Source organism: Cyrtonyx montezumae, unplaced genomic scaffold (assembly GCF_038088225.1).
Source record: "Cyrtonyx montezumae isolate F1298 unplaced genomic scaffold, pur_monq_1.0 scaffold_3, whole genome shotgun sequence".
Classification (NCBI taxonomy): Eukaryota; Metazoa; Chordata; class Aves; order Galliformes; family Odontophoridae; genus Cyrtonyx; species Cyrtonyx montezumae.
Window position 1 is genome coordinate 24062364 of NW_027072034.1, and position 17822 is coordinate 24080185.

A 17822-nucleotide genomic window follows, 5' to 3' on the forward strand; every position below is an offset into this window, starting at 1 on the left:
AAAGCATATGTCTTACTTAGTGATAACAACCTTTCAAGAAATTCTGAGTGTACTGTGAGCTGTAAGCCTGATTTCTTGCTCTGAGAACTAGTATTGATATTGAAGTGTAGGTGACTGTTTCAGGCTTAGACTTTTTTTATGTCAGTTGCTTGTGTTTGCCAAATTAAATAAAACAAAACTAAATGCCTTAATTTTATTATTTCTGATTACTTTTTTTTTTTTTGTTAGGAAGGCCTGGAGACTGATCACAGATCCATTTCCACTGAGGTAGATACTATAGGAAGAGTGTGGCCTCACTGGCAAGCTTTAATTACTTATTGCATGCATTTCAACTAGCTTGAAAACTGCTAACTGCCTTTAATTGCTGGGGTTTGCTCATGTTTCTGAACAGGAGGCTGAGTCTAAGTATGTGAAGCTCACAGGGCAATATCAAGGAAGATGAGATATCAGAGGGCATAGTTTTCAAGAACTTTAACCAAGAATACCTGTAGGGTGGTAGCTATTGTGCCTAGGTAGTCTTCTTTGATAACTCTAGGCTCACTGTGTTTTTATTCCATGCACTCTTCCTGAAATAACTGAGCTCAGGAAAAGCTGCAATGAAGAATTTACTCCTAATACTTAAAATCAGAAAGAGGAAAAATGGAGGATCGTGTGCTTTCATAAATATAAAATTTTGCATTAAAAAGCTGTTAAAATATTCCCTTTAATTCCCTCATTATATATTGTGTATTTTTTCTCAGATCCAATCTTTTAGGGCACCAGGAGGAAGCATTATTTCACAGATTTCATTTTTACACTTACAGCAAAACTTTTGGAGCCATACGACAGTTTCTTTACTACAGATAAAATAGACAGCCTTGTAACAAGAGGCTAGTGCACAATCTGGCCGGCTGGCAACAAAAAGGACACATTTGTTTACAAGTGATAGGCAAGAGCATTTTGACTTGAAACAACCTAGTAAATGATACAGTTGCTAGGTAATGTCTTTCATTTCTAGAGAAAAAATCTTCAGGTGAAAGCTAATCAATAAGGTAGATAAAGTGTGATGTCATTTGTTGCTATGGTTTCTGAACTTAGCAGTCTGTTATCTGCAAATAATATTGATGGTTGCTATGCAGTTGAGTCTCTTCATATTGTTGTTTTGAGATTATACAGCTCTTTAATCTTGGCTAAAGCTTCAGAGAGCAGTGTATCTAGGAGTTTAAACATTATAATAGATAGGCTTGTATTACAACCCTAAAATATCTTGAAATTTACTACCTAATAAACAACAGGCATCAGCAGGAAGTGAACAAGGTTAACATTTTGGTGATTAAACTTCTACAAAGTAGTTGACATTTTCTAGTAAATTAATCTGCAAATTAAATTCCTCTGTGGAATTAGTACTATGACTCATAACATGGCAGATCATGTAAGAAGGAGGTAAGCAGTCAATCCTCTGGATGATAAGGCAGTCAAATATCTAAAGCTGTATATAGCTCAAAAGCCATCACAGCTTCTTGAACAATGTTCTTATGTTTCATATATCTCTTACTGTTAGACTGTGGTTCCTCATTAAGCTTGGAGTATGCTAGAAAATATTTTATAGCAACTTATGTGAATTAGCAGACAATTGGACAGACTGAAAAGATAACTAGCTCTATTTTTCCTTATTGTTGCCTAGGTAAAGAAAAAAGCATTTTCAAGCCAGGTCCTTTAAATCAAATGCAATATATTTTTTTCTTATTCTGTGGAGATGTTAGTTTTAGTGGAATGCTGTGTGTCTTTTACTTGATTTATTGGCATAATTTCACAGAAGTTTTTTTGATAGTTTGAGTTACGGAAAGCATTTTGCAGAGAAAGAGTGAACAGATGAAAAGGCAGAGATCAGTACAAGCTACAGAAGGTAAGAGAGCATGATCTGAAAGACAAAGTGATTTGTAGAAGAAGAAAATACATAGCATCCATTGGTGAAGCATTTTAAGGGAGGGACGGCCCAGTGGACAATGTGTGAAGGGAAGAAAATTGAAAAGCAGAAAAGAAAGAAAAGAAAGGAAAAGGAAGAAATTAATTATTTTATTGGAGAGAGAGAAGAATAAGGGGAAGAAAGGATAGGAAAAATCAGGTTATATTTTGCTGAATATTACATCTTTGTAGTGTCATTTCTCATACTGTTAAGTTTTTCTTTTTTTTTTTTCCCCAACTAATTCCTCCTCCTCTTCCATCTCCACTGTTCTTTGCCTTAACGACACATTTATTTGGAAAATGCTTTGCCACCTTCTTTCTTGTCTTCTTCACACTTCTCTCCACTGTGTGGTGACATCGACTATCACATTTCTTTCAAACGTAGAAGTAATTGCCTTCGTAGTCCTACTCGTCCCCTTAATATAGGGAGCAAATTTTCAAGGGCAGGAGAGCAAAGTAAGATGTCACTGGGAGAAGCAAAGCATTTGTTCTAAAATACTGCTCATGCATAGTGAGCAGGAGTGTTGTGGATGACTCCTCTCCTGGAACTCTGATAGAAACTCCCCGTTGGCTGTACAGAAACACAATAGCAGCCTTCAGGAAGGGTGTCCTCAAAGCACTCCTAAGGATAAGAGGCAGATGGAGGAGACATGCCTCTTGATGATGATAGCAGATGTCAACAAGTTAACATTCTGAAAAGGAACATAGCAGCACAGCAGTGCTTCTTGCCCAAATGTTTAAAACGAGAGAGGAAGAAGGAAAAAAAGAGCAAAAAAACAAATCAACTTGGAAAAGAAGAAACAAATCAGCAGGGCTGATCAGCTAGAGCTGCAAAAGACTATCTGATGCTAAATCTGTAAAGTGCTGCTGCTGAGTGGATTTGTCTAAAGAAGTATTCACTATTAGACTGTCACAAAGGAAAGAGCATTTACTGCAGATGCCATATGCCAACTGTGCAATTAGGCTTCTAGTCATACTTACTGTCTGTACTAACGCAGGGGGCAAGCCTCAGCCATTTGCTATTGCTGTTGTGTAATGTTTCTTTTTGCAGTCCTGGATATTGAGTTGCTTACACCATTATGAAGCTTTTGTTGTATGGGATAAAATGCTTCTGATCTTTTATTTCCTCAGAGTATTTGTCATAGAGATATTTCTTCCTGTGTCTTTTCTTTCTCCATAAGAAAAACTAAATTGTCAGACCTTGTTTAGTACTCTTTCACATAATAAAGTAACTCAATTTTGAAAAAGATTAAAAGATAAAACATTTTCTGTCTAACAAAAAAAGAATGAACACAACCCACCACACATTTTATGATAAGAGGTACAGCTTGTTACTGTGTGTCTGTGAGCAATCTCTTAAAGCATGCATGTAAAAGTGGAATGACTGAGTCAGTTCATGATTTTTTGAAGTTTTTCATGAATCCCAACAGTCACTGCAGGAAAATGAATGAAGGTGAGCAGCAGACAAGGAACTTTAGATAACCTTTTCTAAAGGAACAGGTAAGAAAACCTGTATTTTTGGAGAAGTCCCCAGAGTCACCATGACACTCTGCATAGTACTCTTTGCATAGTATAAGCACAGTTCCCAGCACTTTCGTAGTGGGACTTTGATGTTTCAGGAAGAAGTGAAGCCTAGTGTCACTAAACTCAGTTTTGGAGTAAGTTTTCCAAGAATGTCTCATCCCTTCAGATAAAAATAAGGATATCAATATCAGCATTAAGTGAAAGAATCCTGGCTTCATGTTAGGCTACGTGTAAGGGGAGATAAAGCAATGTGGAACAGGAAATCATCAGTTGTAGATACAAGTCTTCTAAAAGCGTGTTTCAGCAATTTAATGTAGTTAGTTTACTCTGTTTGCTTCAGACCTGTGAATAGTGCAGAATGTAATTAATACCAGTTGCAGTTTTAGCAGCTGAAAACTGGCTATTTAGGTGAAGGAGAATAATGTTGATGCTATTTAATGAAAAATCTCAGATCGTGCTGCTAATAGTTCACTTCAGTGTACTGATTTCTTGATGTGAAAAGTAGTTCACAAATAACAAGTCTGGAAACCTGACTTTGGATTTATTAAAGCAATTTTCATTTTATTATATGTCTGCATGATTCACTGGAGCTCTTCTCTGGAGCTTTTATAACTTTAGCTGAGGTCGCGGGTCAGCCATGCTGCAAATAAACTCTTTTTATGAGTAGACTTGAGACATGTGTCTGTTTTTCTGTCTATTGATTTAGAAACAGAGTTAGTTCCCTAACCAAATCTGAACAAGAAGTTCTTGTAATAGCTGCAGCACAGTTTTTCTTGTCTTTGAAATGTTAAATGTGCATTTTAGTGACTCAAATGATTCAATGATTTACTGCAGAATAAAAGTACTTGTTGCTTGAGGTAAGACCAGTTCTCACGAGAAAATCTCCACAAATAAAGCTCCCCAGTTCTTCAGCACCCTAATGGGGCAATCATGTGCATGATAAGGAAAGCAATCATGTGCATGATAAGGAAAGCAATTCTGATTTCTTGTAGCTTCTCTTGCAGTATCAAAGCAATAATATTCCAGCCTGATATGTCAAATGTCGGGAGGATGCTGTACAAGATGTCATCTCCTGGGGTCTATTTTGCACAGAGTCTCATAGGGAGCAAAAGAGCCCAGGTAATGCACAGCTGATGCACCTCCTGCACAGCTCCTCTCCTATCTCTGGAGTGTACCAACCCTGGAACTTGTTATACAGGTTGTCATGGTGAACAACACAGTGCACCCTCCTCACTCTGCATTCAGCTGAGCAGTCAGTGCAGAGGACAAGTTGCATTTAGAACTCTGGTGTTATAGCCTTCAGTACAGAAAGGAGTGTTCAAATAATGGCAGGAAAATCTCTTGTTCATGTAGATGCTGAATCCCTTTTGCAAGATGTGGCACCAGAGTGATGGTAGCCCACCTAGCTTCTCTGTCATGATTTGTCAGACATGTTTGAGCATTAGAGACAAACAGAATTGTACTAAGACAAAACTGTTGTAGAAGAGGAAAACTCGTTTTTATTCCAGTATAACCAGAGAATTGCAGGTGATTTTGCTCAAATGTTACTAGTAAAGCATTGCTTTTCCTTGTCCAAAATCCCTGCCAGAAATAATCCCCAGGTTTTTATACACTGTGTGAGCTGAAGTTTTAAAGAGGCTGTGAGAATACTTTTTCACATATTGAAGATGCTTCTAAACATATCATTTATCTGGCATCTCAGAAATCTTTGTTTAGTTCCAGGAATTACCAACATTTCAAAGGCTGTGGATACCTTCAAGTATAAGACAGTGTTATTTTTTTCAGGCAGTAACATATTTTTGTGCATATGAAAAGCCATTCAAGATGTGAGAAGTCATTGCGGGACACCTCGGAAAACAAAGATGAAAAAGAAACTGTGTGTCGAATGTTTTCCTTTGGAATTTATACATTTCTTAACATTGTATAGAGTCACCTAGATTAAATTTGCTCTCAACGCTTCAGACTGAGCAGGCACTATGAGATTTTCCCCTCTTATTTGTTTTGTCATGTAAGGCACATTTGTACTCATTCATTCTCTTCACCAATCTCTTTTACCTCCCTTCCCTTTCTTTCACTGAAACTTCTACATCCTGTCTATTACTTCCTTAAGTCAAATCTTTTTTCCTCTACCCAGCATGTCCTGCAACATGGACTGATCTGTGCAAATCTCCTCATCTACCACCTCTGGTTTGCTGTTTCTGATCATTATTTCAGATCACCTGCTCCCATCCAGCTGTGATTTCCAGAAGAGAGTTCTAGTGGCAGAAAGACACAGAAGGTTTGCTGAATGTTCTCATTGCCCGAGATTGCTTGATAGCAAACTAATTGCAATTTCTTATAGGAAATAAATTTCAGATATTAAACCTGGGACAGCCACGGGGCAGAAAAGTCCTTCCTGAAGGCATATTCCCTTCTGTTTATCACTGATGTGAAACAGCATCCTTCCCACGTGCTGATGAACCTGATTGGCTTTTACTTTAATCTCAGCTTGAGCTGAAAGATAGTGTTGTGCTTTTGTACCATATTCCTTTTGCTTATAAAACCAAAGCAGAACAAATCAACCTGCACAAAAAAAAAAAAAATCCAACTAATTTATTTTCACTGAAATTAAAAATCAGCACTGCATACAGAAAAATAATTGATATTTAATAGTTATGAGCAGGAAAGGACAATGAAGCATCTTTTATTATATTCAGTGTTTAGCATTGAAAGCTAAGCTATCTTTCTGTCTTCCTGATACTTCTGCTGTTGGTAATGGTAAAGACATTTTATTACACAAATTACATACTTCTAGCACAGTGTTTTAAGATGTAAATTACCTGTGTAAAATAGACTTTTGTTCAGTCTATATAGGAAACTGGAAATTGGTTTGAATGCATGCAGCTAGTGGTCACAGCAATTTGCATGGCAGCAGATGTAATCTTTAAGTCTGAGCACCACTTACTTTAGATACGTTTTCAGAAATGCTTGGGAAAAAAAAGTATAGTAAATTGTGGATAAAATCTAAAGCTAAGCAATTACCACCCAGTTTGCTTTAAATTCCATAGTAAGTTATCTAACACACTTAAATGTTTTAATGAGATGTGGCAGTCAAATTCCCTTTATAAGCAAAGGATACCCTGAGCTGGTCTTTTTTTCAGTCTTCCGTAACAATTATAAGCAATAAATTAATACTCTTAGTGATATCAGTGTGACAGAAGAGTGCAAGTAAATATAAAGACTGTGGACAAATTAATGTATTGTATAATTCTAATTTTAGAATCCTGCACTGCAATAAGCTTAGCTTTTGATGGCTAACGTAACATCCCTCATAAGCCTTCCTTTGTCTGAAGTCATCAGATGATGACATTTACTGCCCCTCTTTGATGTCAGAAGTAAACTTGTGTCTCTTTAGTATTAAGGATAGCTTTGTTTCTGGTAGTTGAAAAGATGCCAAATGTTATAGTCCTCATGTGTTTAATTGCTTCTGTATGCCTTGGAATTTAAAGAGAATTTAGGATGTGTTTGGCAGAAGCTTTCCCTCTATAATCAGGTTGCTATGGGAAACCTATTATTCTGGACAAAGAAAGGGTATGTTTAGTGAAGTGCTGATCCCTCTTCAGTATAATGTGAGCTTCATTACTTTTGAACGACCAAATTTGTATGGTAAGTATTTTATCATAGTAACTAAGAGAATAACATTACAGAATAAAGTGTGGCTTCTGCTAATTCTAGAGCAACATATTTGATGAAGTAGCAGTACAGCTGGAGCAGGCTTGCCCTGAAAACATCTTATCCTGCTTTTTCCAGGGAAGAAGCTGAAATTTATTGTTCCAGAATGCTAATAACTATTGCATTTATCTATATGGTGATAAATGAAATCTTTGGAGTTTATATTTACTCCATCCTGTGTAGTTAGTTGTTCACAAGGAAAATGGATTTATGTCCTTTATTATATTATCTCCCATCTGATATGATCTAATGAAAATTTCAGTGCTTTTGGAGGTGAAACATGGTTTTTAAGTCAGTTCAAAGTTGCAGTTATTTACTGCTGCCACTAAATCCCTTTCTCATGTTCCTAGTGCTGTTTTTACCATGTTTGGAAAGAGAAGGAATGATGAAGTAGTAATCTGACTGCCACTTTCATCAATGTACTAAGCTGCTATGGATGTATCTTTGAGTACTTAAAAAAAAAAGAAAAAGAAAAAGAAACAGCTCAGAGAAATACTTTTCTGAAGCACTAACTGGATGAAGTTTCTGTCCATTTTCAAAACACATGTGCATTTAGATCAGAGGATGTAAAGCAGACACTGAGGTTTGTTGGGAGCTAGCCAAAAACAAATGAGAGGAACAGAGATAAAAAATGAACTTGAGCTGTTTGAATGTCGGTGTTTCATTCATTAGCAAGGATGACAAAAATGAGAAGATCAAAATCTCCCCTCTATTTCATTTTACGAAGGCAAGCTGAGCTTGCATTTCTTAAATAGAAAAAATGCCCTGTCTGCTTGAAGATGAGATATTCCTCAGTCTTCCCCTGATGGAACTGTTGCACATGATCTAAAATAAATAAATATGAATCGCAGCAGGGATTGTGAGGAACTGTTTCCATTCCAGTACAAGTGCCCAAACACCAGGCTCTCAAGACATTCTTGCTTATTAATTTACACATTCCAGGAGGCAATATTTAATTACAGAATGTGCAAGAGCCTCATTACAGAACCTTCTTTGCTTATCCCTCTGGAGGTTTTTCCATCTCTGATGACTTCTCAAAGCAATTTGCTCAAATGGATTTTTTTGTCCTTCAAGCATCCTCCTTATCATACCACTAGCTGGCCAGGAGGACAGTGTTAAAGATGGTTCTGTTTATTTTTGTTGATTTTTCACAGCGGATAGATCCTGTTCATCAGGTAGGTACCTATCTGCCTAGGGATGATTGCCTCTGCTTTGGCACACTTGGCGATGTGGTAGAGAAGAAGCTAGTATGTCTTAGGTGAATGGATAGAAAGAAACTGTGAAATATCCAAAATGTAACAAGGTGGACACTTTTTAAATCTCTGTGTTTTTGTTTAAGCAGTAAAGAATCATTTTATACCAGTTCCAAATGCTTTCCATGTTAAATAACTCTGGATTACAGAAGGCATGCAAATCATTCTGTACCCAGTAATATCTTAGATGTTGTCCTTTATCAAATACAATTATATTTCATGATTTATTGAATGAACTTTCTTTAATGATTCTTTCTGCAACTAATATCCTCATACAATTGCCCAGGTAATGTAGTTTTAAATATGTATAAATTATGAAGATATCACGAATTGTTTGCAGTTAGTCTTTCACATCTTTTAAAAAATTACTGCACACTAATATGATGGTAAAACTTGACTCTAGATTGAATTCTGGCACATAGAATTTCAATTTAAATGTGCAGTGGACACTGGTGCATGGAAAGCTGAAGAGCAGAGCAGCTATAAAATAAATGGGAAATGTCCAGAAGTGATGAGGTCCATCCAACTTCAATTTAATTAGTATGTTTTTGTTGAAAAACATATGTAACAAATGTAATTTAAAAGATGACAATGATCTGGTTGAATGTTGATTGAAAACATCTTATCATCATGAAACTTACAGCTAGGAAAGGCCCACTAAGGTTCTCTTTAACAGTTTTTTCTTGTTGCAGAAAATATTTCAGCGTGTGCTAAAAAAGTAATACACACACTGAACTGTTTGGACTCATCATGAAAGGCTACACTTGAGGGCATTTTGCTTCAGAGTGATAGTTGTTCCTACTGTAAATTTGGGGTCTGCAATCAGTAGCATCCTGGCCCATGTTGCTGCAGTGATTAAACTAGATGCAGAGAAACAGGCTGTTCTGTATTTTGTGTGTATGTCTGGTGCATGTCCTTTTTTTATTTTGTATGTGGTATCTTTTCCCAAGACCATTTATTTCTTTGGTCCCTGGTTTGTGTCTTATTTTGTGCATTCTTACAGTAACATGATGTTTAAAAAAAAATTATAGTTAGGAAGTCAAAATGCGTGTTATCTCAACTGTGAAAGCTTTGCTGAGTTTGTTCAATCCTTAAGCCCTGTGGAGTTTTCCTATGATGAGGTTGATGGAAGGGTAGACTGTGACAGAGATTATGCTTTCTGCTTCTGTTTACTGAGGTCTAGACCTCATTTTCTTTGTTTTCCAAATGCCCAAGAGAGTATTTAAAGTGTTTATGATTCTTCATGACTGAAGAAGATAGAGTTTTAGATAGTACACTGCATAAATGATTTAATTCTAATTTAATTTATTTCAGAGGTTTGTGCTAAATATTTTAGACAAATTACAGAGGTTAATTATGCAGTTAAACATGTGCCATAGCTCTGTTATGCAAAGCTGATGTATGATACAGATACAATGCCAATGATTGCCTATTATTGCTGTTTCCATCAGGACATAAAAGCAATAGATTTTGCTTCTGGTTGCCATGGAGAAAGGATAATTTTCTGTTTTTTTTTTTTTTAATAGAATTTATGTGAATACTTTAATTAATATAGAGTGACATGTAGTTTGTCTTTGAGAGAGAGAGTATAGAATAAGTTTTTTTATATAATTTAATTTGTTTTACTGAAATTTTGACTATAAAAATATTTTATTCTTACAGGGAAATGTGAATGTGGCCAGTGCACTTGTTTCCCTCCAGGAGACAGCAGAGTCTATGGAAAAAACTGTGAATGTGATGATCGGCAGTGTGAAAGTGCTGATGGCAATATCTGTGGGGGTATGCATCCACTTAATATAATATAATTAATGTGAATCATGACACTTATAACCTTCTACTTCCCCTAATTGTATAACCTAAGTATGTAAGTATTGTAACATAAGTAACATGAACACTAGAAATATTGAATGTTAATGACCATTTATTTAAAAACTTCAAAAGCACTAAAATGAAGTGGATTAGAGACAACTGGTAGCACATATGCTAAGTGCTATAGTATATATCAAGTGTTATCAGTATTCTTTAAAGAAAAATATATTTAAATGAAAACTGAAAACAATAAGTAAACTTATCTTTGCATTTTGTGTTGTTGACTTACTGAGAACATTGTATTTTACTTTAAGTTCATAATTACCAGCAATACATTTAAATATTTCATATTTCATGAATATATGAACATATTTCAGTGATATTTCTGTTTTCCTAGAAAGTGGAACATATTTTGAAAGAATCTAAATGCTTGAGATACATTGTAATCATACTTGTATATTCAGATAGTTTATTTTAGTGTTGACAGTGAAAACTTCACTTGATTTTGCAGTAATGAATGTTGGCATTAAGCAATAAGACTTTTAGATATGTAAATGCACACATAACATAGAGTTGTTTTTTTTTTTTAATCATATTTTTCCTAAATGCTCTCTTTCTATGTTTTATTGGCTTTAATTTTTAATAATCTTAACATCAGCATAATGAATGATACGAATCATGACATATTTTATTATATCTCTTATTTCTATCTAAAAAGAAAACCCAAACCATATTGCTTCATAATATTTGCACACAAAATTTCTGACTACAGGAAATCTTTCTTCCATGGCTCTGTCAAGCAGAATGGAAAATTTCAGTTAAAATCTCTAACTAACAATGAAAATCGTTCATAATAGTCAGGATAATTCAATAAACTGAATGTGTAGAAAAATAATAATTTGAAATTTAATTTTATGTAAAGGACATAAAAGGAGATAAAATCAGTGGAAACCTGGGTCATATTGGTTGTAAGTTAAATAGCTGGAAACCAAAATTCATCATCTTCCATGATCAAAAATATCCATTCCACTTATGTCATTCATATTTTACATTATTCAGTGACCATGCTTCCATGTTAATGCTGCTAATTGAATTGCACTTTTTTGAAATTATAGGCAAAATTTCCATTGTCCATTATTAAATATAGTGATAATTTTAACTTTCATTGCTGGATAGAGAACCTCACTTGGAAATGATAATCAGCTCAACATTGCCTATTTTCATAGTGCAAGAAACATTCTAATTCTCACTATTATCTAAATAATCTCTTCCCTTAAGTCTAAACAGCTTTGTCCATGACAGTGACAGAAATTAACTAATTCAGTTTATGCTTCCCCCCTCCCCCCGTTTTTAAACAGTAGAATGGAAAATCAGTTCATGAAATTATGAATTAGAGGTACACTTAAGCTCAACTCCTTCACTTTTACTCAAACTGATAGTTTAATTGGTAATGGTTCTTTGCAGATGAGAAGGAATTATATGGGAAAAAGCAACTAAAGTGCTAGTGTCCAGCCTTAATTTCAGAGCAGTACATGTTATCAGAATATCAGAAGTCCAAGCCTATGATTTTGGTATTCTAGAGAGCTGAGCTTGTTTCTAATTCTTTTCCCCAAACTGTAGCACCATATCAGGAGTCTTGTCGTCCTGATCTCTCTTGGAAGTAATCAGAGATAAGTAAGCAATACACAAGATAATGATTAAATCTACCAAGATCCGAGCTGACTTCTGAAATGCCTCAAGAGAAATCAGAACATCTTTTCTCACTTGCAGCTGACAGAACTAAATGAGGCACAGCTGCTCCCTAGAGTTTTAGTCTTCCCAATTAGAAGTGATACTGCCGTTAATAATGCCCACTAAAAATTGTTGGATTTTTGTGGTAGATCTGTTGGGATTCCAGTGGTAAATAATTGGCAGATTACATTTTCATATTCCTTTCATATCTTGTTCTATCTATTGTATTTTAACATATCAGTTAGCATATTTTTAGATTACTGCAGATTATGTTGTCATTTATTTCTCAAATAATGTCCCTATATCATAGGATATATAGGTATCTTACTAATCACACTAATCTCTTCCATATAACTCTTTTCCATGGGCACTGGAGCTCTAGAGTGACCTCTTCACTCATGTTCCCTTCTCTATATTTTTCTCCTTTTTTTTTTTTTTTAACTACTCAGATATCCTGAGACCTTATTTTTTTTCACCATCCAGTGTCTATCTATTCTTCTGACCCACCTGCCCAAGACACCACTCCTTCACCTCAATAACTGACTTCCTTGCTGCTTCCTTGAGTTTCTAGAACTTGAATTATAGGTACTAAATACAGGAATGTTTACATTTGCACTATCTTCAGATAGTCCCCATTGATTGCAGCTTTCACTTCTCTCACCACTTAAGTGAGATTCTCTCACAATTATGGTCACAATATGAGCTGTTAACTCTATATGCATTTTCTGCTTCCACTTTGGCTTTCAACTACTTCTTCACTGAATTTTTTTTTCCCACTGTTTCTGATAAAGTGCAGAAATTACTTTTATTGTTGTCTTCTTCTTCTCTCCAGTAGCATCTGATATGACTGACAGATTCAACCCAATCCTTTAGGAATTGTTTGATGTTTTGTTTGACTCTACTTTCTGTCTTTCTGATAATGTTTCAAATCTGTCTTTTGATATATGGTGTTTCTCATCTCTTCACTTTTATAAGATTCTATCACCTTTAGCCTTGTTTCATTTCTCCTTTTGCAGTTTTTTTTTTTCCACAGAAATTCTCCCACTGATTTTGTGTTAATGGCACACACATCTCTCTCTGTTCCTTACGTGTTTGCCCTGTGTTTTATCTCAACCTGAGCCTCTTAAATCTCTTGCTGTACTGCTTGTGCTTTCCCCTTTCCTTCTCCTCTTTTCATGACTATTTTTCTACCACTGTCACTACCTATGCAATCATTCTCAGGCCATGAGCTCTCAGTTGTAACTGCCTGCAGAAAATTGTAAGATGGACTCTGAATGTGCAGTCTGACACTGAGCACTGACAGCCTGTAAGCATACAGAAAGAAAACCAGTGTTTTGAGATAAAATGCATTCCGAATTGAGAAAAGTGAATGACAACCTAAATCATTTGGATAAGAATTGTTACTAGCCTCCTATGACCAGCAGAGATTGATTAATAGCTTACTTTCCAGACCAGCTGTGCATGCGATGGTAGAGAGACATGAGGCGAAGGATATGATAAATTAGGGTACAACTGAGTGAGACCTTATTATCATGTTTCTGTATGATTGTAGTGAGTCATTCACTTAAAAATTCAGCTGCCCATCATTGCAGTACCAGGAATAGAGACATTGCTTCTCCCCAAAGACAGAAGTTGCATGAGGACTTGGAGAAGATTCCACAGCCTTCTGTTAGTACATATGGATTCCCCTTCCTTTGTCCACTTCCCTGCACAGAGACTTATATGCTGTGGCTAGAGGAGCTGTCTCATGCAGCCTTTTGATATTGCTGTGTTTTAGCTACCTAAGGAGTCACTTTCCCTCCTGTTTATAAACTCAGTTTAAGTACTATAAGGTTGAAATTAGGATTCCAGACCTTTTGCTTCTAAGGTTAAACAAGCCCAGTTGTCTCAGCCTTTTTCACAGCAGAGGTGCTCCAGTTCTCTGACCATACTCACGGCCCTCCTTTGGACCTGCTCTAATAGTGCCTTCATCTTTCCTGTGCTTGATTCCCAGGCCTGCATGCAGTACTTTCCAGATGGGGCCACACAAGGGCTGAGTAGAAGGGGACAGTCCCCTCCCTCTCCCTGCTGGCCATCTCCCTTTTGATGCAGCCCAGGGTACTATTGGCCTTCTGGGCTGCAAGTGCAAACTACTTGTTTCCATCAAGCCTTTTGTCTTCCAAAACCCCAAGTCCTTCTTGGCAGCATTGCTCTCAGTGAGTTCTCCTACTCGTTCATATATCTGAGATCACTCTGTCGCAAGTACAAGATCTTTCGCTTGGCCTCAGTGAGTCTCATTATGCTCATTTAGACCCATTTTTCAAGCTTCTCCAGGTCCCTCTGAGTGACATCCCTTCCTTCTGTTGTATCAATTGCACCACTCTACTTAGTACCATCAGCAAACTTGCTGAGGGTGCACTCGATCTCACTATCTAGGTCATTGATAAAGAGCCCAGTCCCAAGACAGACACCTGGAGGATACTGCTAGTCACTGGCCTCCACGTAGACATGGAGCCATTGATTGCTAACTTCTGGCTGTGACCATTCAACCGATTCCTCACCTACTAGATACTCTTTCAAATTCATATATTTTCAATCTAGAGATAGGAATGTGATGTGGGACCATATCAAAAGACTTGAAAGATTATGTAAGATTTGCCCTGGTGTACTGTTCCTCAACATATTTTATTTTACTACCATGATTTTGGTTATTTCTTGTGGAAATTAAATACTTCTAGTGCCAACAGCAGCATATACATGAGTGAATCCATCAAGAGTTCTGACTTGGCACAGCTGTGTCACTGAAGTATGCAAGGCTTAATCTTTATTTATCCTGTGTCCTGCTGAAAGGTATACGTCTTTCTCTCCTCTGAGGTTATGGCTGCACATGTGTTCTGATCTAACAAGTGTAATTATTTCCTCTACTGAGTCCAGTAATGTTTTTCAGTGACATCATTGTTGGCTGCTCCACCTCACTGAGCTGACTGTTCTACATGTTCTGCTCTCTTTCCAGACTGAGGGCAGGCAGGCAAAAAAGAATTCAGGACAACAGTATAGATCAATTTGAAATTGATCTGATGATGCTCTTAACTCCATTCATTTTGATTTATTTTATGGACCGTGATGGGTCTAGCTGTGAGTTCTTGCCATAGCAAAACATAATCTAACAAAGGAATACACCATAAGATCTCCTGGGTTTTCAGCAACTAGCAGGTGCAGGATTATGCTACTGAATAACTTTATTGGTTGAAACTCCACACAAGTTTTGCTGGGACAAATAGAAAAGACAGAAACTTATCAAGTAACATGTAGCAGGACCTTCACATAGCACTAGGGATGATCCCATACTGTTTTATGTCAATATTTCAATCCCTGCTTGATGTACCATGCAACCAATTAAGTAATCAACTTTGAAGAGGCCTTTTCATATTCAGTCAGGGATGCCTGTATTATCTTTCATATTAAGAAACAACCAAACCTCTGGTCATTCCAGCAAGACAGATTCACCTGTGGTAAAATCAGACTTCAAGAAGTATAATATGTGTATTTTCCAGTATGCAAATTGACCTTGATTACTTCTTAACTTTTTGTTTTGGCCAAAACACATCAAAATTTAATCATAACGCTGTATGGAATCTAGTTGGACAATTGAATAATTGGTATATCACAGTCTGTTACATCTAAGAGTACATGCAGCTATCTTCTTTATCTGCTTTTTCCAGTTCCTTTAGGCTCATTATTTTGAGATTCTGATTGTAGTTTGAAGATTTGTAAAAGCTTTGGAAAAAATGCTAAGGTAATAAATAACACTTCAGTGCTTTAGGAACACTCAGTCTTTTCCTGACATCAAGTCATCATGATCTTGACAACATAATACATCACTTAGTTTTCCTGATGTGAATGTGCAGTTGGATGTCAACGCAATGATTTTAACCTAAACATTTCCATTCATAATTTATTTACACTAGCCTTAACGTTTCTAATAGCAACCTTTATGTATTGGCAGAAAACAAGGGAAAAACTGATTTACGGGTCTACATATATTTGAAGTCACAATTGCCAGATTTCTGTTTTAAACTTCAGAAAAAGATACAGAAACTTCCAAATCACATTCTTAAAATCACAGAAGGATTATAGGATCACATAAACATTACCAGGATGTACAATGGAGTATGACCCTCTCAAGAGGCTAGTATGACTTACCCTTAATTGCCATGCTCCTTTCAGCATAAAATTTTCATTACTATCCAGCTAGACCAAGTAATTTGATTCAGAGGACAATCTGATTTCCTTTTTTGGAATATAACTATGGATTGTTAGATTGTAAACAGCAATGGTGAATTATTTTTACTGAAGATTTCTAGGTCCATACTGCAGAAATCATGAATGACATTTATTCTCTCACATGCAGTGAGGCAGAAATATGATATTTTCAGATTGCATGTTCTTATAAGACCAATAAGTTCATAACCATAATGAGAGAGCTGTCATTAATGATACACCTCATTAAGCAAAGCTAACTATTAATATTATGGCACACTTGCTGTTAGACAGTTTTCTCATTTCTTGCAATATTGCTTCACAGAATTAGAAATATATAGGACATAATGTAGCTAAAATGCTTAGAAACACCAATTAAGAAAGAAAAAAATAACATCAGCCTATCGTCCAATTAAAGACAGCTTTTGATAGAATCTGTTCTGAAAATTCAGAAATATGGATACAACTCATGACTCTGCTATGGACTTCAGAGACTGTATGGGGCATCTGCTGAAAGTCTTGAGTTATTTAAATGTAGGCACCTTGTATGACTTCTGATATCCATATCCAACCATAGTTTAACTCTAAAAGGACAAAGGGATGCTTGTATAGTTACCACCATCATGAAGAACTTACTGATACTTTAGATTATGTTAGTAATCTAAAGTCTCCTTCTCTGGAGACATTCAAGACCCACCTGGACGCCTAACTGTGCAAACTGGTCTAGGGAGCCTGCTTCAGCAGGGGAATTGGACTAGATGATCTCCAGAGGTCCCTTCCAACCCCTACAGTTCTCTGATTCTATAATTCTGTGATCAGTGCTAGGCATCTGAAGTCAACTTGTAATTCCTCTTTTGCTCTTCTTGCGCTCAAATCAGTTTTTTCCTCTCCAACATTTTTCATTTTTCTCTTGAAAACTCTTCAGCACAGGGACCAAGTTCTCTTAACTGAGAAGTCTGAAGGCATGCATTGTATATTCTTTATTAAATTTAGTTGAATTTATTTAGTTAATTACTTTCCTATTTATTCTTTTAAATTTAATACAGATTTCTGTCCTGGTCACTCAGAAGTTTGTGCAGACGTATAAAAAGTTGAGACTTCATGTAGATACCTAGAGCATTTCATTTGACTACAAGGGACACCTACCTGTGCAAGCTGGGCTAGGGAGCTGCTTTGGCAGGGGGGTTGGACTTGATGATCTCTAGAGGTCCCTTCCACCCCTTACAATTCTGTGATTCTGATTCTATATTAATTCACAAAGGCCAAAAGGGTCTCATACATTGAGCTTCATATATTAGGCTATAAGTAGCCATTACGTTATGCATAGAGCTCCCTTATATTGAATTCTGTGTACTGTGTGCAACTAAAGCTTATCTCTGAAAAGGGCATCCAGCTGTGCTCTGAAAACTACTGGTTCATGCCAATATCAGATAGTTTACTCCAATAATTATCATCCTTGTGTAACTGTTGTTTCACTTTTCAGATTGTCTCAGTTTGTCAGCACCAGCTTTTCTCTCTGGTTATTGCTTTGTCTTTCTTTGGTAGTTTGAGAATCTCCATTCGAATACCTTCAAAGATGTGAAATTAGAACTTGCTGAAACATTTCTTAGT

The 17822-nt window shown here is 36.3% G+C and overlaps 1 protein-coding gene across 1 annotated transcript in view; it reads left to right on the forward strand.

Annotated features, from left to right (window-relative positions):
• Positions 1-17822, forward strand: part of ITGBL1 (integrin subunit beta like 1) — a 127804-nt gene that overhangs the window by 97536 nt on the left and 12446 nt on the right. The window contains exon 8 of the mRNA XM_065743209.1: positions 10095-10211. Coding sequence (XP_065599281.1) covers positions 10095-10211 — 117 coding nt within the window. The remainder of the gene's footprint in view (positions 1-10094; positions 10212-17822) is intronic.